Source organism: Neovison vison, chromosome 6 (assembly GCF_020171115.1).
Source record: "Neovison vison isolate M4711 chromosome 6, ASM_NN_V1, whole genome shotgun sequence".
NCBI classification, from domain to species: domain Eukaryota; kingdom Metazoa; phylum Chordata; class Mammalia; order Carnivora; family Mustelidae; genus Neogale; species Neogale vison.
The window spans coordinates 206,166,785-206,194,755 of record NC_058096.1 but is presented as its reverse complement, the minus strand read 5'-3'; the positions used below and the strand labels follow the sequence as shown (position 1 = coordinate 206,194,755).

The window sequence follows — 27,971 nt, the reverse complement described above, 5'->3', positions numbered from 1 at the left end:
GACCCGTACCTCATCCACTCATGCAGCTTCGGTGTGTGGCTCTCAAAGTAAAGAAGTAATGAAATCTGAAGATTCTCTGTGCTCATGAGGTAGCCTCTGCCCTCTATCTCCACCCAAGGGAGGGAAGACAGGTGCAAGCACAGATCCTACACCAGAGCCCTACAGCCACACACCACTCCCCGTGTCTGAGGTCTTTGCTGAGAAGTAATCACAAGACATGTCCCACATCTAAGGCCTGAGAAGTCACACACCTCCAGTGGGTTAACTGTGACCGGAGAAGAGAATTCCATAACTAGCACCTTTGGAGAAATTACTCTGCAGCATAAATTCAGACCCTCCAAACTAAGCCAGAGTCATGTGAACGTGAACATTTCCTTTTAACACAACCAAACTGCAAGATCCTCAAATGGTATATTCTCAGAAGAAGTACCAAAGCAGTTCAGAGAAATACTAGAAGTCATCTGAAAAGCTCATTATGAATTATGATTGTCAACACAATGCAAACATCTGTAAGTAGGATGATTCTAAAGTTTTATGCCTCATATGGCTGAGGCTAAGATGACAAAAACTGTTTGAATGACAAATAGGAGAAAAGCTGAAAGACAAAAATATTCTTAAAAACCAACGTTACCTGATCAAGATTTTTGAAAAGGAGAATATCTTTGCAAGCCTCCTGAAGTCTGCATCTCTGTTGATCAGTTTTAGGATGAATCACCTGTCAAGCCAAATGAAACCAGGGAAATATTTTTATTCCGTTTTAAAATTTGACTTTACTTACAGATCGGTACATTTCTTTCTCCTAAAAAGTGGGGAAAATTAAGAGCATGTTTACAGACTTTAATTCTATACAAATACCAAGCAGGGCCCTGACCATGGCGGGGCACTGGGATGGGGGCAGAGCTCTCACCCTGGGGCCACTCACTGACCGTGTGACTGGCAGTAAGTAAGCTACCCCCCCGGGAGCCTCAGCATCATCTGTGAAGCGGAGGGCTATTGATCAGTTCACTCAACAGATACTAAGCATCTACTAGGTGCCAGGCACTGTTTCATGTCTGGGGACATGGGGAACGCACAGATAAAAACACCTGCTCTCATCCAATAAATCTGTAAAATATGTTAGAGAGTGACAAGGCCAAGGAGAAAAATAAGGTAGGGAAGGGTGATTTAAAAAAAAAAAAAAGAGTGTTTGTGTGTGTGGAGTGGGCAGATGAGGCCTCACTGAGAAGGTGACATCTGTGTTAAGATCTAAAAGAAATGAGGATGACCTGAGGCAGTGGGTCACGTGGACATCTCCACAGGAAGAGCACCTCGAGCAGAGGGAAGAGTAAGTGAAAGCAAGGCCCTGTGGCAGGTGAAGAGCATGTCTGAGAGAGAACCAGGAGATGGGTGTGACTCAGGCAGAGCATGGGGTGAAAGGTCAGGAAGAGACCACATCGGGTGGCTACTAAGTGAAGAACAGCCTTGAGGGAAGCAAGAGTGGAAGCCAGGAAAGTACCATGATTATTCCAGTGCCAGATGGTGGTGGTGAGGACTGGCAGGGGAGGTAGCCATGGAGGTGCTGAGACAGTAGAGTGCTGGATGTGTTTTGAAGACCGAGCCCATTGGATTTGCTGGAAAACTGAACATAGGTATGAAAACAATAAGAGCAGCTGAGGGTGACCCTCGAGTTTTGGACCTGAGCCCTTGGAAGCATGGAACTGCCATGAATTGAGCTGGGGAAGACTGTGGGAGGAGAAGAACATAAAGGGAAATCATCAGGAGCTCCCATTCAGTGTGAGCTGCCTACTGAAACCTAAGTGCAGACGGCAAGTCAACAACGGCTGTGTGTGCCAGACGTCAAATATCCACACTTTAGTAGAAGTGGTGCCGTCTGCTAAATGAGTCGTCAGAAGGATTACGTAAGTTATACATGCAGTATGTAAAATAGTACCCGGTATTTAGCAGGTGCTCAAAATGTGTCATTATTTGTACTGTTACTGAATAGTTCACTAAACTAAAAAAAATAATTAGTGCTTAGTATTGCTATTATAATTCAGAGATTATCTGAAAAGATATACCTAAAAAGAAGTATATTTCTTAATCTGATGAGAAATAACAGATGTCAAAGGATTAAGTGTTTTAAATTTGTAATATTAAAAAGTTAGTAAAAAACTGCTTTAATTTTTTTGGTTGGGGGAGGGCCGAGGGGGAAGGAGAGGGAATCCCAAGCAGACCCTGCACTGAGCACGGAGCCCAACGCAGGGCTCTATCTCATGACTCTGAGATCATGGTCGGAGCTGAAATCAAGAGTTAAGTTAACTTCCTGAGCCATCCAGCTGCCCCTCCCAAAAAACTGCTTAACTGCTTTAACTTTTTAAAAGTCATCAAGAATTTTATAATATCCAGAACAAATTTTTAAATTTACATATCTATTATATTCACACAATGGTAGCATTTTATTATTAGAATGCTTCAGAAGTCTTTCATGGGCTGCTCATTTTAAGGCATATTTGAAAGATCATTAAAGCTTCTTTTATAATATCAATCTTTTAAAAAATGGTGGTTCAGATACACTTTTATAAAAATAATTTGGTAACTGTACAAAAGTTTAAAAAATCTGAGTTTTTAAGAGAAGATCAAAAGTGAACCATAGTCCTGCCACAATCACTATTAACATGTGGGATATAATCCCTCCGAAATAATTCTTTGTACTAATAACTACTAGACAGATGGATAAATATATATATATATATGTTTATTTAGTTTTTTTTTAAGATTTTATTTATTTGACACAGAGAGATCACAAGTAGACAGAGAGGCAGGCAGAGAGAGAGGAAGGGAAGCAGGCCCCCCGCTGAGCAGAGAGCCCGATGCGGGACTCGATCCCAGGACCCCAAGATCATGACCTGAGCTGAAGGCAGCAGCCCAACCCACTGAGCCACCCAGGCGCCCAGTTTATTTACTTTTTTTAAGTAATCTCTATACTCAACATGGGGCTTAAACTCACGACCCTGAGGTTAAGTATTACTTGCTCTTCCAAATGAGTCAGCCAGACACCCCAGATAAATTTTTTAAATTATTTTTTATTTTAGCAAATGGCTGCAAATTCTCTTGATTTGAGTGTACCATAATTTAGCCCCTGGCAATCCCCTATTTGGGGGCATCGTTCCCATTTTTACCATGATGACACTGTGATGATCTCTGTTTATACATCCTCAGAAAGGATCAGCTGTGTGTTAGGGATGACTTCTCCTTCAGGTAACAGCTGAGTCAATTGGCCTGCCTGTGTTTAAGGCTTTGAGAGCTACAGCTAGGTACCCCATCTTACCATAACCTCAACCGGTCCTGCTTTCATTCTTCTTAATATCTGTCATTCTGATAGATTAAAAAAATAGCATCTTGTTGAGGATGTAGATGAGGAGAAGGGGAGTGAGTGGGGAATAAACAATTCTACCTAAGGCCTTCACAGCAGTTCTTACCCTTGGATCAGTATCTTCCTCTTCCTCATCAGGGTTATAGGTCTCAGCACAGACTAAATTTGGAGAGAAAACACAAAGAGAAAAGTGAATAAAACAGATGTGTACTTTTACTGGAAAAATAGGAAATGAACACAGTTTCCTGTTATTCACTGTTTTCTAAAACTATAATGATTTTTAAAGCTCTCTCATCAATTAATAAATACATTAAGTACCTACTCATGCCAGGAATTCTATTAAGTGCTAAAATGCCAGCTTTCTAGGGATTGGTAGTCCCAAATAGGAGAGAGCTGGTAAAATATATCATAGAGTAAATCCCACAGTAGTGGCAAGGACAAACAAGGAGGTGTTGTCTCTGTTGAATTTTTACTCAGGGGTAAAACCAGAAAGTGTAATGTGTGCAATATCACATGGATATGGATATGAAATAGTTATGAAAAAATTATGAAATAACTGTGAAATAATTATTATTTTCAAATACACGGATATGAAATAATTATTAAAAGAATTACAAAATTATTAAAAGAAAAATTGCTGGACATCATTTTGTACATGAAAGACTTAAAAATAAGAATGAATTTTAAACAAAATGAGTACTATGTGTCAGCCTTTGTTCTGGGTACAATATTATATAAATCTAAAATCAACTTGATTTTCTTTGTAGGTAGCCTGTGTTTTTTGTGCTTGGCTGCCTGCAGGACTTGTCTCTGTTGCAATTCAAAGGTTCAGAAAATATTCACTGAACATTTGTTTATAACAGCAAAATATCAGAAATGGCCAAAATACCCAAAAATATGATATAAGTAACTATTTGAATAATACACTATAAGAAAGAATGAGGAAGATCTCCATGGGCTGATAGTTGAGTTCTGGGGGAAAATAGTAAGGTGGAGCATATATGTAATATGCTATCACTTCCATAAGAAAGGACTTCTATGAGAAAGAAGGAGAGCTAAGAAGGGAAAATAAATATATAAATATGAATACACACACACACACACACACACACACACAAGTTGTTTGTTTGTTTTTTTAACCTATCTATTTTTCCAAAGGGAACCAAGACAAGTATAAACCAGGAAGTTAACAGGCAAGGAATGCAAATAGTTCTCAACCCTACACTCAATGCATTCATGTGATGGCTAAAACTAGGGGACAAACTGATACCTACTGCTCTCAATTTAACTCCTTGATTCTTAAACACATTTACTCACTGCAGCCTTGGTCTAGCTGCATCCCAGCTTCTCTTTACTATTGATTCTCTGAACTTGTGGAATATCTGAGAAATGGTATGTCATGTAGACAGGAGTCCCGTCCCTGCCTAGCCTACAGTACCTAGTGGGAGCCACATCTCCTGTAGTGTAATGCCATCAATACTCTGCCCACCCAACAGGGATCCAACATCCTTACACAAAGAAAAATTGGTGGGGGATGTGTGTGCCTGGGTGGCTCAGTTGGTTAAGCAACTGCCTTCAGCTCAGGTCATGATCTCAGGGTCCTGGGATTGAGCCCTAAATCAGGTTTCTCCCTATCCCTCTGCCTGCTGCTCCACCACTTGTGCTCTCTCTCTCTCTCTAATAAATAAATTTTTTTTAAAGATTTTATTTATTTGACAGAGAGAGATTACAAGTAGGCAGAGAGGCAGGCAGAGAGAGAGAGGAGGAAGCAGGCTCCCCGCCGAGCAGAGAGCCGGATGTGGGACTTGATCCCAGGACCCTGAGATCATGACCTGAGCCGAAGGCAGCGGCTTAACCCACTGAGCCACCCAGGCGCCCAATAAATTTTTTTTTTAAAATTATGGAGAAGGAATTTAAGAGGCCAAATACCATTCTAGTCCCTAAAACAGCATCAGGTGATGTTCTGCAGGATGGTATGCCTACTCCCTGGCTGGTCCAGGCTTTGGGTAGCTGAGCCAGGGAAGTGACAACAGGATGTAGATAATGTCACACCAACTTTCTCCAAGTCATTCCTGATTCTGCAAGATGAGCTCAGCTACATTTTATCTCAGATCTGTCCTAATGATTAAGACACGAACCTTCAAAAAAAAAAAAAAAAAAAGACACGAACCTTCTTCCCTGCTCAGTGGGGAGCCTGCTTCTCCCTCTCCCTCTGCTGCTCCCCCTGCATGCACTCCTGCACTCGCTCTCTCTCTCCCCCCCATGCTCTGAGGAAGGAGGAAGTAATGAGGAAACTGCATTGGCGGCAGACACTGTTAAACTGCAAGCCTCTTACACTGTTGGTGGGAATGCAAGTTGGTACAGCCACTTTGGAGAACAGTGTGGAGATTCCTCAAGAAATTAAAAATAGAGCTTCCCTATGACCCTGCAATTGCATACGGGATATTTACCCCAAAGATACAGATGTCGTGAAAAGAAGGGCCATCTGTACCCCAATGTTCATAGCAACAATGGCCACGGTCGCTACACTGGAAAGAATCAAGATGCCCTTCAACGAACGAATGGATAAAGAAGATGGGTATATGGACCATACACACTATGGAGTATTATGCCTCCATCAGAAAAGATGAATACCCAACTTTTGTAGCAACATGGATAGGACTGGAAGAGATTATGCTGAGTGAAATCAGTCAAGCAGAGAGAGTCAATTATCATATGGTTTCACTTATTTGTGGAGCATAACAAATAACATGGAGGACACAGGGAGATGGAGAGAAGAAGGGAGTTGAGGGAAATTGGAAGGGGAAGTGAACCATGAGAGATTATGGACTCTGAAAAACAATCTGAGGGTTTTGAAGGGACGGGGGGGTGGGAGGTTGGGGGAGCCAGGTGGTGGGTATTAAAGAGGGCACGTATTACATGGAGCACTGGGTGTGGTGCAAAAACAATGAATTCTGTTAAGCTGAAAAGAAATTAAAAAAAAAAATCTGACAAACGAAACAAAACTGCAAGCCTCTTGGTTCTCTGTGCTTGTGATTAAGGCTGTCATTAGCAGCCCAGGATTCTAAACCAGAAATTTGTAACTCATCATGACTTTCTTCGTTCACCTCTTATCTAATGAATACATCAAATTCTACTTCAGAAATGTCTTCTTAGAAAAATGCATTTTAAAACCCTCACTTCGGAAACAGATGGGTACAAGAGTGTTATTATACTAACGTTCTCTACTTCTGCATATGCATGGAAATTTTCACTTAAAAATTTTAAAATAATAAGGCTGCAGGGTTGAGACTGACAGGATTTTACTGATAATGACAAGTCTTGGGCTAGCCTTTTTCCAGGCTTGCTTTTCCTCTGATTTTGAAGGAAAGTATTTTAGTGACTTAGCTTATTTTTATATTTTTATTTTTAAAAAAGGACTCGAAGATCTTTCTTTTAAAAAGATTTTATTTATTCTGAGAGACAGCAAGCATGTGCATGTGTGCCTGAGCACACATGGGTGCATGGGGGTGGGGTGGGGAGAATCTCAAGCGGATTCCACACTGAGCATACAGCCCAACTCGGGGCTCGAACTCACAACCCTGAGATCATGACCTGAGCCAAAATCAAGAGTCATATGCTTAACCAACTAAGCCACCCAGGTGGCCCTCGTTTTTATGTTTTTAGACATTAACAAACTGAAGCAGCCGATGTTATAGTCTTTAAGTCTTAAGGTACAGCACTGTGCTTTAAACAAAAATAGTTATTTCCAGTAAAATTAATATGAATGTTTCTATTTGTAGAAAATCATTATTTTATTTTTCAAAACTGCTTTTTAATTTTACCCTCTTCTTTTGAACTCCAGATTCACCTCTATTTGCCTCTTCCGTTTCCACCCAACCTCTCTACTTCTTCCTAGTCTTGATCCCAAATCACTTTTCTCATCTTTCATGTAAAAATCCATCTTCAACTGTCTCTGTGACTGTTGCCCCAGAGTCTGTGTGATCCCCTATGAAGCCTCAAGAACAACACTAAACGGCATGAGATGCTTAAACCTACTGAAAATGAAGACTGAAAGAGGAGCACAATCCCTTGTTCTAAGGAACTTGTCATGCCACAGTTCTCCAGCAGATGTCACTGGTCAGCAACATGAAACTGCACAAAGTGACAAGAACCCAACCAGCACAATTTCTTCTGAATTTTAATTGATGTTTCTGTCATCCAGAAATGTATCATTTTTAAAAAGATTTTATTTTTAAGTAATTCTACACCTAATGCGGGGCTCAAAGTCACAACCCTGAGATCACGACTTGCCCACACCACTCACTGAGCCAGCCAGGCGCCCCCAGAAATGTGAATCATTAAAATGTACTGGTGAGGGGCGCCTGGGTGGCTCAGTGGGTTAAGCCGCTGCCTTCGGCTCAGGTCATGATCTCAGGGTTCTGGGATCGAGTCCCGCATCGGGCTCTCTGCTCAGCAGGGAGCCTGCTTCCTCCTCTCTCTGCCTACCTCTCTGCCTACTTGTGATCTCTCTCTGCCAAATAAATAAATAAAATCTTTAAAAAAAAAATGTACTGGTGAGAGAAAACTCCTTCATTTCTACAAAGAAACAAGCACAGATCCCAGTCACAGCCTGAGGCTCTATGCTTTTCTGCTAGCTCCCATGACAAGTTGACTCAGCCTATGCGTATTAGTCAACCTGGGCTGCCATAACAATATCTCCAGCTGAGTGGCTTAAAGAACAGAAATTTATTTTCTCACAGTTCTGGAGGATGGAAGTTCAAGACCAAGGTACTGGCACGTTTTGTTTCTCCTGGGGCCTCTTCACTTGGCTCATGGGTGGCTGCCCTCTCACTGTGTCCTCACACGGCCCTTTGTCTCTGTGGTGGACTCTTGGTGTCTCTTCCTCTTATAAGGAAACCAGTCCTATTAGATTAGGGCTCCACCCTAATAACCTCATTTAACCTTAACTGCCTCCTTATTTTAAAGGCCCTTTCTCCAAATACAGTCATATTGGGGTTAGGCCTCACACAGGAATTCGAGGGGGATGCAATTCAGTAAGTAATACTGGATTTCTAAATTATTTTCAGTAATGTTTGGTCATATTTCACTGGAACATAGCTGCTGGTGGAAAAAATACTGAATACTGTGAAAGGATAGCAAGACAAAAATCAGTATTTCAGTCGATTATAGCATGTTCACCTTAAAAGGCAGGGAAGCCTGGGGAAGGAAGACCACCTACCATGCAGACATGAGTGCCCACCACGGCCCCAGAGTCTCAGCAGACTCTATTGACTCGTCAGAGTCTTCACCAGAGTCAGACACTCCCTGCCCAAATGTGGCATGATGTCAACACACAACTTCTGATCAAAATGCTTTGAAGCTTCAGCACGTATTTAATAAAAGAAAGGGTTTTCTGGGGATGAAATTTTTTAATTAGCAGAATCAGATTAACATTTCAAACTCAGTTAATACTACTTTAGGACTATTTCAAGAAAGGTGCCTTTAAAGAATTTATGAACTCTCTTCATTTAATGAATTTATCACATGATATAGGACTGTTCTGCTAGAACTTAAACGTGGAAGGCACAGCTTTTCAATTCCATTGCTTTGCAATGACGAGACAGCATCAAGCAGGGGAGAGCTCATCTCTGAAGCCATTACATGCACTGGTGTCTGAGCTTGGGCCCACCCACCGCTCTCTCACTATTTCTCTGTGTCTATCACACTTCAGGGGCAAGAAGGGGTAATAAACTAAAATCATGTAGAAGATTAACAATAGGAGGGGACATTTACAACACTGGGCTGAGGGGCACCTGGATGGATCAGTCAGTTAAGCATCTGACCCTTGATTTCAGCTCAGGACCCTGAGATTGAGCCCCTCATCAGGCTCCACACTCATTGGGAAGTCTGCCTGAAATTCTCCCTCTCCCTCTCCCCCCTCAAATAAAAAAATAAAAAGACTGTATTTATTCATTTGAGAGAGAGAACGAATATGCACAAGTTGGGGGAGGAGCAAAGGGAGAGGGAGGAGCAGACTCCCCGCTGAGCAGGGAGCCCAAAGTGGGACTCGATCCCATTCTAGGATCATGACCTGAGCTGAAGGCAGATGCTTAGTCAAGTGAGCCACCCAGGTACCCTAATAAATAAATCTTAAATAAATAAATTAAACAGAGGGCTGGGCTCACAGGAGATACCCAACAACTGTTACCTCTTTTTTGATGCTTTATGTTATAGACTATTAGTCAGACATGCTGAGTTGCTGCTGGAGTCTCTGACACAGCACATGTCCTCACACAACTAGCTATTGCTGAAATCCTTGGATCACATAGGAGCACCATTCCCTACCTCTCCTTCCAATCTTACTTCATCTCCTCACCCCCAACCAGAACAGCCAAATCCAGTTCACCCCCGTTCGAGTCTTAAGACATTCTTTCACCTAGAATGCACTCTTCTTGGTACTAGCCAAACGGTAACCATGTTTTACAAAGTCCCGGGCAACTTCTGCCTCCCTGAAAGAAGGGTCTCTTGACTTCTTTTTCTGCCCACAGTAATTTCTCCTCCTGATTTTTTTTTAAAGATTTTTATTTATTTATTTGACAGAGAGAGATCACAAGTAGACAGAGAGGCAGGCAGAGAGAGAGAGGGAAGCAGGCTCCCTGCTGAGCAGAGAGCCCGATGCGGGACTCGATCCCAGGACCCCGAGATCATGACCTGAGCTGAAGGCAGCGGCTTAACCCACTGAGCCACCCAGGCGCCCCTCTCCTCCTGATTTTTGATCCCTTCTTTCATTCCTTTCTTCTATCCATCCATCCACATTTACTGACATTTTTTCAAGTGTTAACCGTATGCATAAATGAACAAAACAGACAAAACTTCTCTGCCTGATTCGAGCTTACACTCTAGCATACGGAACTAGGCAATAGGACAAATAACTTAGGAGGGAGACAGCACAAGAGAGACAGTAAGGAGAAAATAAAGTTAGGGAGATAGGGTCTGTGTACGTGTGTTTGTGTGTGTGTGTGTGTGTGTTGGGAAGAAGAGAAACTAGATACAATGAATATGGACAACTCCTTCAAGGACTTTGCTACCAAGATATAGAGGGGGAAAAGGGTGGTGGCTGGAGATGGAAGGGTGGTTTTAAAAAGTTTTATTTTTTTTAAAAAGTGGAAGTCAGGGGTGCCTGGGTGGCTCAGTGGGTTAAAGCCTCTGCCTTCGGCTCAGGTCATGATCCCGGGGTCCTGGGATCGAGCCCCACATCGGGCTCTCTGCTCTGTGCGGAGCCTGCTTCCTCCTCTCTCTCTGTTGGCCTCTCCGCCTACTACTTGTGATCTCTGTCTGTCAAATAAAAAAAAATTTTTTTAAGTGGAAGTCAATGCTGTGTTTCTCTGCTGAAAAGAAGAATCCTGAGGAAGGATAAAGAGTACACAGGATCAAGAGGAGGGAAGTGCGGGAGGGATGAAGGGGTGAACTCTAGTGTGCAGGGGGACACTAGACTAACAGGCAGGTAAGGAAGGATGGATATGGTGGTGGGAATCTATGGAAACTACCTTCTGTCGCTTCTGTTTTCTTAGTTAAGAACAAAATCATCTGCCAGGCATGAGGACTGAGGAGGAGGTGCAGGTTTCAGGAGAGAGAAGGTATGAAAGGCTTATCTGGGAGAACAGGCGAGTGAAAGAGGTGCAGAGACACAGTGGGATTGCTGGCATCCGGAGCCTACTAGCAGTGAACGCCAGGTACAGAAGGTGAGATCAGTCAACAGGGCTGTGTGTTTTCCTTTCAGTCAAGTACTGCTGTGGTCCAGAAGCAGAATAAGTGGACAGCTGGGCTTAAACAGAATATCGTTTAGACAAGCAAGGAAAAAGGAAACAGGGTATGTGCCACAGAATGGTTACAATCGCTGATCAAGGAATTTAAGGTAGTAAAAGATGAAGTGAGGAACAAAAAGGAAGATCAAGTTGTCAGGGTTGGGGCAGGACCGCAAAAGAGCCCAGGCAAGGGCAGGTGGTGGAAGATTAGGATCACTGATGGAGTATGAACAATCATAATGCTTGGGGTACCTGAGTGGCTGAGCTGGTTAAGCATCTGACTCTTGATTTCAGCTCAGGTCATGAGATCGAGCCCCGTGTCAGCTTATGATTCTCTCCCTCTCTCTCCCTCTTCCCTACCCTTAAAAAAAAAAAAAAAGAGTTGTAATGCTTATCATTTCAGAGTATGACGGGGTGGCTGAAGTAGGGTAGAAGACAGGAGGTCAAGGAATGGAAGGGCAAGACACTGACAGAATCATCTATGTGGAAACAAGAAGAAAGCAGCTCATGGATTATTAGATAACTAAAACGAGGAGGGCAGGTGGCTGATAGAATATAATAATACGAGGTTTGAAGGGTGAGGAGGGAGAGAGAATAGTCTGGAAGCACTAAGGAGTATAGATACATTTACCCATCTCCTGTCCGTGTTACAAGAAAGGTAAAAGAGAAGAATCACCATTTGAGAAGCCTGCAGAGCAAGCCAAGCTTCAGCTAGATCCAGAAGATGAATGCCACATTCAGAGAGCAGACTGAGAATGTAGGGGATTTAGATGAAAACTGACCAAGAGGTCCAGAGAATATAAGAAAGGGTCCTTAGAGGTGGGAAGGGTAGTACTTAGGACACACGCTACCTTCAGGCACATTAACACCTTGACTGTTCCAAGAGACTTGACTTCTGCTTTGTCCTCAGTTTCTGCATCTGTACAATGGGGATAATCATGCATGTACCTCAAAGTGTTAATGTGAGGATTATGTTCAATGATGCAAGGGAAGCATTTAGAGAGACCTTAAAATTGTACATCTAGCACATAGATTTACAATCTAGCACATGGATTTAAAAAAACATTAGCAGGGTCCCTGGGTGGCTTGGTGGGTTAAAGCCTCTGCCTTCGGCTCAGGTCACAATCCCAGGGTCTTGGGATCGAGCCCCGAATCAGTCGTTCTGCTCAGCAAAGAGCCTGCTTCCTCCTCTTTCTCTGCCTGCTTCTCTGCCTACTTGTGATCTCTGTCAAATAAATAAATAAAATCTTAAAAAAATAAATTTTAAAAAAATTAGCTGTTCTTATTTTCTCCCCTGCATAATCATTTTGGATTCTTTTAAGAATCTTTTATTTTGGGGCACCTGGGTGGCTCAGTGGGTTGGGCCTCTGCCTTCAGTTCAGGTCATGATATCAGGGTCCTGGGATTGTGCCCTGCATTGGGCTTTCTGCTCGGCGGGGAGCCTGCTTGCCCCCTGCCGGCCCCACCTGCCTGCTTGTGATTTCTCTGTTGAATAAATGAATAAAATCTTTTTAAAAAAAGAGAATCTTTTATTTTAACTTAACATTTGAATAATATTACAAAGTTTTAAATCTTCAATAAGATTATAAAATCCAGGGGCGCCTGGGTTGCTTAGTTCATTAAGCAACTGCCTTTGACTTGGGTCATGATCCCAGGGTTCTGGGATCGAGTCCCATGTTGGGCTCCCTGTTCTGCAGGACAGCCTGCTTCTCCCACTCCCTCTGCCCGCTGCTCCCCCTGCTTGTACTCTCTCTGTCATGTAAATAAAATCTTTTAAAAAAAAAATCTAAGGAGGAGGGATAATACCATGTACTTGTCTGAATTCTCCACAGTTTAAGACCTAAACAAAATGACAGAAAGCTCAAGCAGGGACTCATGAGCGCCATCTGTGACCTCTGAAGGAGATGTCACTGTACTCTCCATCTCCCAGATCTGTCCTACAGATGTCAAGAGATAGTACTAATCGTTTGGGGGAAAAGGAGGTACAGGGCAAGGATGAAAAAATATGGAAGATAACAGCTCATGGATCTCATACCAACCTTAATTCCCACTCTATTTCTTCTCTGTAATGTCTGCCTACACATAAGAACATATTTTTTTTTCAATCTCCTTTCAACAGACTTTAGTGTACAACCTTACCAAAGGCTTTCTGAAACAAATGAGCAGATTTTCCCAAAAAAAAGGACTGAGACATAGAAGGGGCGCCTGGGTGGCTCAGTGGGTTAAGCCGCTGCCTTCGGCTCAGGTCATGATCTCAGGGTCCTGAGATCGAGTCCCGCATTGGGCTATCTGCTCAGCAGGGAGCCTGCTTCCCTCTCTCTCTCTTTCTCTGCCTGCCTCTCAGTCAACTTGTGATTTCTCTCTGTCAAATAAATAAATAAAATCCTTAAAAAAAAAAAAAGGACTGAGACATAGAAAACGGATTCCTAGTCTCACTACGTACTAGGTCATGTGACAATTTAAAATCAAGAAACCTTCCCAGAATTGGACAGCCACATGCAGAAAAATGAAATTGGACCATTTCCTTACACCATACACAAAAATAGACTCAAAATGGATGAAGGACCTCAATGTGAGAAAGGAATCCATCAAAATCTTTGAGGAGAACACAGGCAGCAACCTCTTCGACCTCAGCTGCAGCAACATCTTCCTAGGAACATCGCCAAAGGCAAGGGAAGCAAGGGCAAAAATAAACTATTGGGATTTCATCAAGATCAAAAGCTTTTGCACAGCAAAGGAAACAGTTAACAAAATCAAAAGACAACTGACAGAATGGGAGAAGATTTTTGCAAACGACATATCAGATAAAGGACTAATGTACAAAATCTATAAAGAACTTAGCAAACTCAACACCCAAAGAACAAATAATCCAATCAAGAAATGGGCAGAGGACATGAACAGACATTTCTGCAAAGAAGACATCCAGATGGCCAACAGACACATGAAAAAGTGCTCCATATCACTCAGCATCAGGGAAATACAAATCAAAACCACAATGAGATATCACCTCACACCAGTCAGAATGGCTAAAATCAACAAGTCAGGAAATGACAGATGCTGGCGAGGATGTGGAGAAAGGGGAACCCTCCTACACTGTTGGTGGGAATGCAAGCTGGTGCAACCACTCTGGAAAACAGCATGGGGGTTCCTCAAAATGTTGAAAATAGAACTGCCCTATGACCCAGCAATTGCACTACTGGGTATTTACCCTAAAGATACAAACGTAGTGATCTGAAGGGGCACGTGCACCCGAATGTTTATAGCAGCAATGTCCACAATAGCCAAACTATGGAAAGAACCTAGATGTCCATCAATAGATGAATGGATAAAGAAGATGTGGTATATATACACAATGGAATACTATGCAGCCATCAAAAGAAATGAAATCTTGCCATTTGCGACAACATGGATGGAACTAGAGCGTATCATGCTTAGTGAAATAAGTCAAGTGGAGAAAGACAACTATCATATGATCTCCCTGATATGAGGAAGTGGTGATGCAACATGGAGGCTTAAGTGGGTAGGAGAAGAATAAATGAAACAAGATGGGATTGGGAGGGAGACAAACCATAAGTGACTCTTAATCTCACAAAACAAACTGAGGGTTGCTGGGGGGAGGGGGGGTTGGGAGAAGGGGGGTGGGGTTATGGACATTGGGGAGGGTATGTGCTATGGTGAGTGCTGTGAAGTGTGTAAACCTGGCGATTCATAGACCTGTACCCCTGGGGATAAAAATATATGTTTATAAAAAAAAATTTTTAAAAAAACCTTCCCAGAATGACAGGATATGAATAAATGATGTGATACATAGAGCTCACATAGCAATTTTGAAATATATTAACATCCCCACTGTATAATCAAATAAACTCTAGATGCATCCAAAAGACAAACATTTTAATTTTAAAGAAACTTCCAGAAAATATATTTATCAGCTCTAAAAAGGGGGGACCTTCTCAGCTTAAGAGCAATTATTTAAAAATATATAATATATATTCATATACATATATAATATATACTCATATACATATATATACATATATTCAATAAATATTTACTGAGTGCTTGCTATGTGCCAGGCAGTTTTCATGGAACCAGTCACATATTAAAATTTTTGAGTCATTAAAAAAAATAGCAAAATTAAAATAAGTAGCACAAACAACAAGGAAAATTTTGCATTAAAAATTTCGAAGGGTTGGGCACCTGGGTGGCTCAGTCAGTTGAACATCTAACTCTTTTTTTTTTTTTTAAGATTTTATTTATTTATTTGACAGAGAGAGATCACAAGTAGGCAGAGAGGCAGGCAGAGAGAGAGAGAGAGAGAGAGGAAAGCAGGCTCTCCACTCAGCGGAGAGCCTGATGCGGGACTCGATCCCAGGACCCTGGGATCATGACCTGAGCCGAAGGCAGCGGCTTAACCCACTGAGCCACCCAGGCGCCCCTGAACATCTGACTCTCGGTTTCAGGTGTCAGCTCAGGTCCTGATCTCAAGGTTGTGAGATCAAGCCCTGCGCCTGGCTCCATACTCAGCACAGTCTGCCTGGGATGCTCTCCCTTCTCCTTCTCCCTTTCTCCCTCCTCCCCATTCATGTTCTCTTTCTCAAATAAATAAATCTTTTTTTTTTTTAAATTTCAAAAGGTTGGGGCACCTGGGTATCTCAGTTGTTCAGTGTCTGCCTTTGTTTCAGGTCATGATCCCAGGGTCCCGGAATCAAGCCCCGAATTAGGCTCCCTGCTCAGGAAGGCTACTTTCTCCCTCTCCCACTCCCTCTGCTTGTGTTCCCTCTCTTGCTGTCTCTCTCTCTCTCTCTCCATCAGATAAATAAATAAAATCTTTTAAAAATTTTTTAAAAGGTTCAAATCATGACAAAAATTTACTCAAACTTTTATAAAAAATAATCTGGATCATAATAAAGAAAAATATTGTCAAACTAGTTCCGTATAAGAAAATAAAAATAGATTTCTCATATTTGGAAAACATTCATTTTTGTTAATAATCAAAAGAGTGCCAAATAAAACATTCTGAAGTACAATTTCACATCTAAACTAAAGTAGTAGGCACTGGCTATGTTGGTGAGATGGTGGTGGAAGAGAAGCCTTTGTACGGTGTCTTTCTCCCTGCAGCCTATTCTGTAGGCTGCCTCTGAAAAGCAATCCACAGAAAAAAATGCAGGTAATCCTCAGTTTCTGACCAGAGCATGCTACCCAGCCTATGACTGAGAAAACAGTTTTAGTGGCTCAGCATTGTAGGCAAGTAGTTAATACAGCATAATTTAGAATACGAGAAATAGTAATAATATGAAAAGAGTTTTTACGAAGAGACATTTTCCCAAAGAAGACATCCATGGCCAACAGAAAATGAAAAGATGTTCAACATCACTTATCATCAGGGAAATGTAAATCAAAACTACAATGAGATATCACCTCACACCTGTCAGAGTGGCTAAAATCAACAACACAAGAAACAACAGGTGTTAGCAAGGATGTGGAGAAAGGGGAACTCCTTTGCATTGTTGGTTGGAATGCAAACTGGGACAGACCCTCTGGAAAACAGTACAGAAGTTCCCCAAAAAGTTAAAAATAGAACTAGGGGCGCCTGGGTGGCTCAGTCATTAAGCATCTGCCTTCGGCTCAGGTCACGTTCCCAAGGTCCTGGGATCAAGCCCTGCATCAGGCTCCCTGCTCAGCGGGAAGCCTGCTTCTCCCTCTCCCACTCCCACTGCTTGTGTTTCCTCTCTTTCTGTGTGTCTCTCTCTCAATAAATAAATAAATAAATAAAATCTTTAAAAAAGAAAAAAAAAAAGAACTACCCTATAATCTGCAATCACACTACTAGGCATTTACCCAAAGAATACAAGAATACGAATTCAAAGGGATACATACATTCTGAAATTTACAGCAGTATTATCTACAATAGCCAAATCATGAAAACAGACCAAGTGTCCATTAACCAATGAATGGATAAAGAAAATGTCTGTGTGTGTTGGGGGTGTGTGTGTAATGGAATATTACTCAGCCATAAAAAAAGAATGAAATCTTGACACTTGCAATGACATGTAGGGAGCTACAGAATATAATGCTAAGTGAAACAAGTCAGTCAAAGAAAGACAAATACCACATGATTACAATCATATATGGAATTGAAGGAACAAAACAACTGAGCAAAGGGGGAAGAAAAAAAGAGAGGGAGGCAAACCAAGAAACAGACTCTTTTTTTTTTTTTTAAATTTTATTTATTTATTTGACAGAGAGAGATCACAAGTAGGCAGCAAGGCAGGCAGAGAGAGAGAGAGGAGGAAGCAGGCTCCCTGCTGAGCAGAGAGCCCGATGCGGGACTCGATCCCAGGACCCTGAGACCATGACCTGAGCCAAAGGCAGAGGCTTAACCCACTGAGCCACCCAGGCGCCCCGGGACTCTTAACTACAGAGAAGACAATGATGGTTACCAGAGGAGAGATGGGTGGGGAAATGGGTTAAACAGGTAATGGGAATTAAGGAGTACACTTGTGATGAGCATAGGGTGATGTATCAAAGCATTGAAAAAAAAAAGGAAGTTTTTAGAAGCTATAATTATGAACGTGGAAAAATATTAATGATGTAAATGAGACAAATACGGACATATATTATCAGAACTCGAAATGAAACAGAATGAAGGAATTCAGGTAATTTTTATAATGTTCTATAATGCTGCTAACTTACCTTTTTATTTAAAAGATCAGTTCATTTTCATTTAAGAAAACCTCACCTTAAAACAGCATTTTAGCAGTATGTTATGAAAGAGAATACATACCTGATACTCGCCGATCAAACCTGCCAGGAATTGGAACTGTAAAACAAAGAAGAAGCAACATTTAGTCATCATTATGTCACATGACCCCATTTTTAACAACAGAACTAAAAGCACTTAAATACCATATGCTGGGTCAATTCACATTCTTCTATAATCAACCACAGTAGTTCAACATGATCACCAAAGGCAATATAAGGAAGAATTTGTGTCTTTGAAAACAAGCTCTTTATAACTTTAAGGTACACAAGGTAGCAATTTTATTTGTTTACATTCATGTTCCAACTAATTTATATCATATCAAATGAATAAGAAGTCTACTAAATTTATTGGTAATGTTATGATATTAAATAGTTAATTTTCTTTTTTAATATGTTTCAAAGATAACCCCAAGACCTGCTGGATAATGGCATTTAAATTGCATTTTAAAATACTTTAATGAGCATTACAATAAAATGAAAAAGATACTGACCACTGTATTTTCCCTCAGTATGTCCACAGTTTATTAATCAGAAAAACATCTTTAGGTTAAAAAAATCACGTAAGTTTTCCCTTTGCTATTCTCCTCAACTTTTCACCTTCCATTCCTTATGGTTGATGATTATCTAAATTCTCACTAATAAACTATATCATATGTCATTCATATGATATAGTTTATTATTGAAAAAAATAAATAAAATCATTGATATTTTTAAAGATTTTATTTATTTTTTTCAGTAAACCCTACCCAAGGTGGGTTTTACCCTTCAGAGCTTAATCTGATTATTTTTATTGAAAAAATGATGAAAATATGCCTTCTCATCCTCCATAAAAAGATAGACTTGAAGATTAGTGAAAAACAAATTGAAGATGGCTCAGAGAGCCAAACTCAACTAATGTGAGGCCTCTGGAAAAAAACAAAAAACAGAACCAGGAAGGAGACAAATGCTCATTTACTATAAAAGGACTAGAATTATCTTTTTGCATAGCATGGGGTAAAAGTCATGTTAGCAACAAACAGGCAAAAATTCAAAAGAAAATTCTAGCCATTACTGATAGAATAGTCCCTTACTACTTCCTCAATGAAGCTGTGGATCTGTCAAAAAACAAAAACAAAACAAAAACAAAAACAAAAAACTATGGATCTGTCAAAATTAATTCACCCACCAGCAAACAAAGATGATAAATTCAGCTCAACAAATACAGGTAGGGTACCTTGTAAGTGGCATGCACTGTAGTAGACAACTGGGAAGGCCCTAGTAAATAAAACAAAGACTCCTAGTTTCAAGAAGCTTGCATTCTAGCTTGAGGGATGTGGGAGAGTCTCCTTTGATCATTTACAACACATGTTCCTGTCACTCAGGCAGACAAATGAAATGTATACCAACTTAAACCCATAACCCAGGCCTCATGGGATTTCCATGATTAAAATCCCACTGAACATTAGCATACAACCTAAAATTATAAAAGATACAATGAAAAAATTTAGCATGGGTGCTATCAGGGGATATCTCAAACAAAACGTTAGATATTAAGATTAAGAACTATTATAAAATGAAAACAAGTTTAAAACAAAGACATAAAAACAGGAATCAGAAGCAAAAACAAACAAAACAGGGAGACTTGAAAAAACATTGGAACTTCTAAGAAAAAAATACACATTGAAATTTTAAAAACTATGATGCAAGGCACCTGCCTGGGTATATAAAATCTTAAAATGCTGGAAAAATCGTTGTAAAACATAATTAACAACAACTTACTGCAATAATATTGATTTAAATGTATAGATGCAAATCAAAAGGAAAATTAGAAAATATCTTGAGATGACTGAAAACAAAAACACAATACACCAAAACTTATGGGATGTGCTGTTAAGTCATGCTAGAGGGAAATTCATGGCTATAAATGTCTACATTTAAAAAGAAGAAAAGCCTCAAATTAGTAAGCTAATCATACACTTTAAGGGAGTAGGAAAAAAAGGACAAACTAAATCCTAAAGCAGCAGAAATAAGGAAATTCAGAGTGGACAGAAACTATAAAATAGAGTATAGAAAAAAAAACAGTGAAACTAAAAGTTGGTTCTTTGAAAAGATCAACAAAATCAGTGAACTATTAGCTAGACTGACCAAGAAAAAAGAAGATTCAAATTACTAAAATTAAAGTGGGAACATTACAATGGAATACACAGAAATAAAAAGGATTTTAAGAGAATACTAAGAAAGGCAATATGTCAACAAATTGGGTAACCTAGATGAAACATGAAATAGACAAATTCCTGGAAATACACAAACTTATAAAACTTGCTCAAGAAGAAATGGAAATACCTCAACATTCTATAACAAATAGGATGGAACTGGTAATCAAAAATCTCCTAACAAAGTAAAGCCCAGGACCAGATGTCTTCATTGTAAATTCTACTAAACATTTAAAGAATTAACACTAATCCTTCTCATGGTCATCCAAAAAATCAAAGCTAAGGGAACACTTCCTAACTCATTTTATGAGACCACCATTACCCAATACCAAAGCTAAACAAACATAATGCAAGTAAAGAAAATATTCATTATGAATATAGATACAAAAATCCTCAAAAAAATACTGGCACACAAAATCTGGGAACATATTAAAGTGATTATACACCATGACCAAGTGGGATTTATTCCAGGAATCCAAGGCTGTTTAAAATAAGAATATTAGGGGGCCCATGGGTGGCTCAGTGGGTTAAGGCCTCTGCCTTTGGCTCAGGTTGTGATCCCAGGGTCCTGGGATTGAGCCCCACATCGGGCTCTCTCTGCTCCACGGGGAGCCTGCTTCCTCCTCTCTCTGCCTGCCTCTCTGCCTACTTGTGATCTCTGTCTGTCAAATAAATAGATAAAATCTTAAAAAAAAAAAAAAAAGGAATATTGGAGCACCTGGGTGGCTCAGTCGTTTAGCATCTGCCTTGGGCTCAGGTCATGATCCCAGGGTCCTTGCATGGAACCCCACATCAGGCTCCCTGCTCGGCAGGGAGTCTGCTTCTCCCTCTCCCTTTGCCTGCCTCTCTGCCTACTTGTGCTTTTCTTTCTCTCAAATGAATAAATAAAATCTTTAAAAAAATAAAATAAAATAAGAATATCAAGCAATATACATCACATTAATAGAACAAAGGGAAGAGGGGATCCACATTACTGTCTCACTGATGCACACCAAGCATCTAACAAACACTCTTTCATGATAAAAAAATAAACTGGGGGGGATGCCTGGGTGGCTCAGTTGTTAGGTATCTGCCTTCAGCTCAGGTTGTCATCCCAGGGTCCTGCGATGAAGTCCTGCATTGGGCTCCTTGCTCAGCAGGGAGCCTGCTTCTCCCTCTGCCTGCCACTCCCCCTGCTTGTGCACTTACTCTCTCTGACAAATAAGTAAATAAAATCTTTAGAACAATGAAAACGAAAATAAAGCATGACAGTACGTTGAAAATTATTTTAGGGACGCCTGGGTGGCGCAGTTGGTTGGACGACTGCCTTCGGCTCAGGGCGTGATCCTGGAGTCCCGGGATCGAGTCCCACATCGGGCTCCCAGCTCCATGGGGAGTCTGCTTCGCTCTCTGACCTTCTCCTCGCTCGTGCTCTCTCTCACTGTCTCTCTCTCGCAAATAAATAAATAAAATCTTTAAAAAAAAAAAAAAAAAAGAAAGAAAATTATTTTAAAAAAATAAACTGGGAATTATAAGGGAATTTCCTCAGCATGAAAAAGGCACATATGAAAAACCCACAGCTAATACCAACTCAATGATAAAGGATTGTAAGCTTTCTCCATAAGAGCAGGAACAAGACAGAATGCCTGCTTTTGCCACTTCTACTGAATATATTACTGAAGGTTCTGGCCAGAGCAATTAGGAAAGAAAAAAATAAGAAAAAAATTAGAAAGGAAAAAGTAAAATTATCTGCTTGTAGAATGACATGATCTTCTATGTGTAAAACCTTAAAGAATCCACACAAAGAAAATTAGATTTAATAAGTGAATACAAAAAGTTGCAGGATATAAAATCAACACCTGAAATCATATTTCTATACAACAATACAATCGTATTTCTCTACAACTACAATTTCAATACAACTGCAACTACAACTACAATACAACTACAATGAAAATATTTTTAGAACTCTATTCACAACACCATCAAAATGAAGAAAATAATCTAGGAAGGAGGAAAAGATTTGTACACTGCAAACTACAAAACATTGTTGGAAGAAATTAAAGAGACATAAATAAGCCTTTTGCAATGTATATATACTCATGTTGTATACTTTAAATATCCACAATCATATTGGTCAATTGTATTTAAATAAAGCTAGAAAAAAAAGAAATAAATGGAAAGCCATCCCATGATAAAAGACTAAAAGCTGTAATATTGTTAAGATGACAATATATTTGGAGCGCCTGGGTGGCTCAGTGGGTTAAAGCCTCTGCCTTCGGCTTGGGTCATGATTCCAGGGTCCTGGGATCAAGCCCCACATTGGGCTCTCTGCTCATCGGGGAGACTGCTTTTCCCTCTCTCTCTGCCTACTTGTGATCTCTCTCTTTCTCTCTGTCAAATAAATACATAAATAAACTAAAAAAAAAAAAGACAATACTATTTAAAGCAATCTATAGATTCAATGCAATTTCTATTAAAATTCCTTTAATAAGAATGGGAAAAGCTATCTAAAATTCATGTAGAATCTGGAGCACCTGGGTGGCTCAGTGGGTTAAAGCCTCCGCTTTGGGCTCAGGTCATGATCCTGGGGTCCTGGGATCGAGCCCGGCATTGGGCTCTCTGCTCGGCAGGGAGCCTGCTTCCATTTCTCTCTCTCTGCCTGACTCTCTGCCTACTTGTGATCTCTGTCTGTCAAATAAATAAATAAAATCTTTAAAAAAATAAAATAAAATAAAATTCATGTAGAATCTCAACAGATCCCAAACAGCCAACTAAACTTGAAAAAGATAAACAAAGTTGGAAGATTCACACTTCCTGATTTCAAAACTTAATACGAAGTCTCAGTAATCAAAACAATGTGGTACCTGCATTAAGGACAGACATATGGGCCAGACCCATGGAATGGAGAACCCAGAAATAAACTCTCACATACACGGTGAATTGATTTTCAAAAACGTGCCAAGATCACCCAATGGGAAAGGAGAGTCTTTTCAAACAAAAGGAGAGTCTTTTCAACAAAAATAAAGCTGGCCTCTTACCTTTTCATCATAAAAATTAACTCAAAATAGATCAAAGACATAAAATTAAGAGCTAAAATTACAAAACTCTTATATGAAGACACGGGAAAATCTTTATGACATCAGAGTTAGCAATGATTTCTAACATCAAAAGTGTAGGTAACAAAAGAAATACATAAACTGGACTACATCAAAATGAAAACCTTCTGTGTATCGAAACACACAACAGAGTGAAATGGCACACCATGGAATGGGAGAAAATATTTGCAAATAATTTATCTGTTACATCCAGAATAAAGAATTCCTACCACTCAACAAAAACAAAAACAAAAAACAAAACTGATGAAAAAAATGGAAAAGGATTTGAATAGACTTTTCTTCAGAGAAGATATACAAAGGACCAATAATCACATGAAAAGATATCCAATACTACTAATCAATAAGGAAATGCAGGGGCACCTGGGTGGCTCAGTCAATTGAGCCTCTGACTCTTGGTTTCAGCTCAGGTCATGATACCAGGGTTGTGTGATGGAGTCTGGTGTGGGGCTCTGCGTTCAGCGGGGAGTTTGCTTGAGATTTCCTCTCTCCCTTTCCCACTGCCCCTCCCCCCGCTCGCACTCTCCCTCTCTTTCTAAAAATAAATAAAATCTTTTTAAAAAATAGGGAAATGCAAATGAAAAATACAATGAGTTATCACCTCACACCTTTTAAAGATGGCTACCATTAAAAAAAAAAGAACAATAACATAATAAAAGTTGGCAAGGATGTGAAGGAATTGGAATACTTTTGCACTGATGGTCAGAATATAAAATGGTGCAGTCGCTGTGTAAAACAGTATGGCAGCTCCTTAAAAGATTAAAAATGAATTACTACATGATCCAGCAATTCCACTTCTGGTTATATGTCCAAAAGAACTGAAAGCAGGTTTTCAAAGATATATTACAGCACACCCACATACATAGCCAAAAGGTGGAAGCAACCTAAGTGTCCACCAATGGATGAAAAGATAAACAAAATGTGGTTTACATACAATGGGATATCATTCAGCATTTAAAAGGAAGGAAATTTTGAAACTTGCTACAATAAGATTTGATGAATGAATTTTGAAAACATTATGCTAAATAAAGTCAGTTACACAAGACAAATACTGTATGATTCTACTTACATGAGGTACCTAGAACAGTAAAATTCATAAATACAGAGAGCAGAACAGTGGTTGCAAGGAGTTAGGGGGAGGGGAGAAGGAGTTAATATTTAATGGGTACAAAGTTTCAGTTTTGCAATATGCAAAGATGTCCAGAGACAGATGGTGGTGATTGTTATGAATGCACTTAATGGCAATGAACAGCAACTTGATTTTTTTTAAATTTAAATTCAATTAATTAACTATAATGTATTATTGATTTCGGAGGTAGAGTTCAGTGATTCATCAGTCTTCTATAATACCCAGTGCCCATAACATCATGTACCCTCCATGATGTCCATCATCCAGTCACCCTATTCCCGAACACCCTCCCCTCCAACTACCCTCAGTGTGTTTCCTATGATTAAGAGTTTCTTGGGCGCCTGGGTGGCTCAGTGGGTTAAGCCGCTGCCTTTGGCTCAGGTCATGATCTCAGGGTCCTGGGATCGAGTCCCGCATCGGGCTCTCTGCTCAGCAGGGAGCCTGCTTCCTCCTATGTCTCTCTGCCTGCCTCTCTGCCTACTTGTAATCTCTCTCTGTCAAATAAATAAATAAAATCTTTAAAAAAAAAAAAAAGAGTTTCTTATGGTTTGTCTCCCTGATTTTGTCTTGTTTCATTTTTTCCTCTCCACCGCTATGATTCTCTTGTTTTGTTTTGTTTTGTTTTAACATAAAGATTTGTTTTATTTTCTACCAAGGGAAGAGGGAGAATAAATAGAACTGTTTTCCAATTTGTTCTCCACTGTATACACACATACCCACATGCATACATAAACATACACAGAAACCAAAAATACCCCAACAAAGAAACAAAACAGGGGCGCCTGGGTGGCTCAGTAGGTTAAAGCCTCTGCCTTCAGCTCAGGTCATAATCCCAGGGTCCTGGGATCGAGCCCTGAGTCCGGCTCTCTGCTCAGCAGGAAGCCTGCTTCCCTTCCTCTCTCTGCCTGCCTCTCTGCCTACTTGTGAACTCTGTCAAATAAATAAATAAAATCTTTAAAAAAAAAAACAAAAAACAAAAAAACAGAAAACTGAGAATCAAATACCAAAACACCCACAAACTGCACCGACACTTCGTATTTTGACTGAAAGAATAGATCCTGGGAGGAAGTGCAAAATGCAAAATCAAATGACTGAAAAATGCTGAACAAACAGCATTATCAATATACAAAATATTTATTTTACTGAACTAGTAACAGTTGATGTTCTCCATGTCTGTAAAACTTTGAAACCACAAAGCTGATTTGTTAAATTTAGTCTATGCCAGCTTCCAAACTCCAGAAAAAATTTCAGTTAGCTTCATTTGATGCCTCATCAAAATTTTCTACAAGATCTGGAAAACATCATCATCTTCTTCATCAATGTCTTCTGGTTTTGTTGCTTTGCTATCCAACACTTGGCCATGGGAACTGTTCAGCTAACTTCCTAAGACATGTTAAGCTGTCAGCACAAAGCTGACTTAATATTCCAGGAAGCATTTCTGTGATTGGTTTGGCTTCTGCATGCCCAGTAATTGCAAAGGTGTTAGCAGAAAGGGAAGCTTGGACTTTGGGATTGTTGAAACGAATAACTGTCCCATCATCTTTAATCATGTTCGCCTCTTCAATACCAGCTATATTATTCACAGCCAGTTTTTTTAGAGAACTCTGGAGTTTTTTGTCATCAGCTGTAGCTCTTCTATGTACCACCTTCTTTCTGCGAGCTGTACCCTTGCCCCCTATCCGGACCTGAGCCTGAAGTTTGGCTAGCTTTTCTTGATTTGTGCTGTTGGTAAATCTGAAGCAGGGAGGGTCCTCTAACAGCATGCGGCAAGAACAAGATGGCTGCCTCAGTCGAGACAGAGAAAAAAGAAAAATCTTTTTAAAAGATTTTTATTTATTTATTTGAGAGAGAATGAGAGAGAGAGAGAGAGAGTGCGCGCGCAAGCGAGCACAAGAGGGGGAGGGGCAGAGGGAGAAGCAGACTTCCCGCTGAGCAGGGAGCCTGATGCGGGACTCAATCCTAGCACTCCAGGATCATAACCTGAGCGGAAGGCAGTTGCCCAACCAACTGAGACACCAAAGCACCCCTCTGTTTTGTTTCTTAAATTCCACATATGAGTGAGATCATATGATAATTGTCTTTCTCTGATTCACTTATTTTGCTTAGCATAATACCCTCTATAAACTGCGAATTTTATTTTATTTATTTATTTATTTTTTAAAAGATTTTATTTATTTGACAGAGAGAGATCACAAGTAGGCAGCAAGGCAGGCAGAGAGAGAGAGAGGAGGAAGCAGGCTCCCTGCTGAGCAGAGAGCCCGATGCGGGACTCGATCCCAGGACCCTGAGATCATGACCTGAGCCGAAGGCAGCGGCTTAACCCACTGAGCCACCCAGGCGCCCCTAAACTGCGAATTTTAAATGGTAAATTTTATGTTATTTGCGTTTGTCCACAGCTAAAAAAAATTAAATATATATAAAGCAGAAATTAACACTACAATGTATATGTGTATGTGCATGGGCCCATAAACAAGAAGTGAAAGATAAAGGAAGTAAAGCGTGGCAAAACATTAACAAGTGGTCCAACTAGGAGGAATTCACTTGTTCTTCCAACTTTTCAGTAGAGTTGACATTTTTCCTAGTGAATAGATATTTATTTATTTATTTATTTGAGAGAGAAAGACAGACAGACAGAGAGCACGCTTACATGTGATCAGGGAGAAGGGCAGAGGGGAAAGGGAGACCAGCAGGCTCTGTCCCAGGACCCTGCAATCATGAACTGAGCTGAAGGCACTGCTTAAATGACTAAGCACTCAGGCAACCCCTTAAATAAATAAATCTTAAAAAAAGAAAAAAGAATTCCAAGGGTTTGTGTTTTTTTGTTTGTTTTGTTTTGTTTTGTTTTACACAAAATAAAAAAGAGGTCTTGAAGTCAAATAGGAGAAAGTCATGGTTAGTTTGCATGAACTAAATACTGTTCTTTTAAAAAGTTTTTATTTGATTTTTTAACTTGAATATAGTTGACATATAAAGTTACAGCTTCAGGTGTATAACACAGTAATTCAATTTCTCTATACATTATGCTATGCTCATTAAGTATAGCTACCACCTGTCATGATAAAATGCTATTACAATATCACTGACTATATTCCCTATGCTGTGCCTTTTATTACTGTGACTTATCTGTTTCATAAGTGGAAACCTGTCTCTCTCACTCCCCTTTACCAATCTGTCCATCTTCCCACCTCCTTTCCTTTGGCAACTATCAGTTTCTTTTCTGGATTTATAAGGTCTGATTCTGCTTTGTGTTTATTCATTTCTCCTGTTTTTTAGATTCTATATATGAGTGAAATGATACGGTATTTGTCTTTCTCAGTCTGACTTATTTCACTTAGATAATACCCTCTAGGTCCATCCATGTAGTCACAAATGGCAAGATTTCATCCTTTTTTATGGCCCTGAATAGCCAAAGCAATCTTGAGAAAGAAGATAAAACCTGGAGGTATCACAATACCAGATTTTAAGATCTATTACAAAGCTGTAGCATTCAAAACAGTATGGTATTGGCACAAAAAGAGACACACAGATCAATGGAACAGAATAGAGAGCCAATTTGCTTCACTTATATGTTGAATTACTTTATGACAAAGGAGGCAAGAATATATGGTGGGGGAGGGCGCCTGGGTGGCTCCAGTAGGTTAAGCCTCTGCC

At 40.1% G+C, this 27,971-nt stretch overlaps 1 protein-coding gene and 1 pseudogene across 1 annotated transcript in view; both read right to left on the bottom strand.

Moving 5' to 3' along the window:
• PRKAR2A (protein kinase cAMP-dependent type II regulatory subunit alpha) overlaps window positions 1–27,971 on the bottom strand; it is a 118,674-nt gene that overhangs the window by 37,560 nt on the left and 53,143 nt on the right. Inside the window, exons 2-4 of the mRNA XM_044253611.1 lie at window positions 17,927–17,962; window positions 3,459–3,511; window positions 632–715 (exon numbers count right to left, since the gene is read on the bottom strand). Of these exons, the coding sequence (XP_044109546.1) occupies window positions 632–715; window positions 3,459–3,511; window positions 17,927–17,962 (173 nt within the window). The remainder of the gene's footprint in view (window positions 1–631; window positions 716–3,458; window positions 3,512–17,926; window positions 17,963–27,971) is intronic.
• Window positions 25,568–26,083, bottom strand: LOC122908479 (annotated as a pseudogene).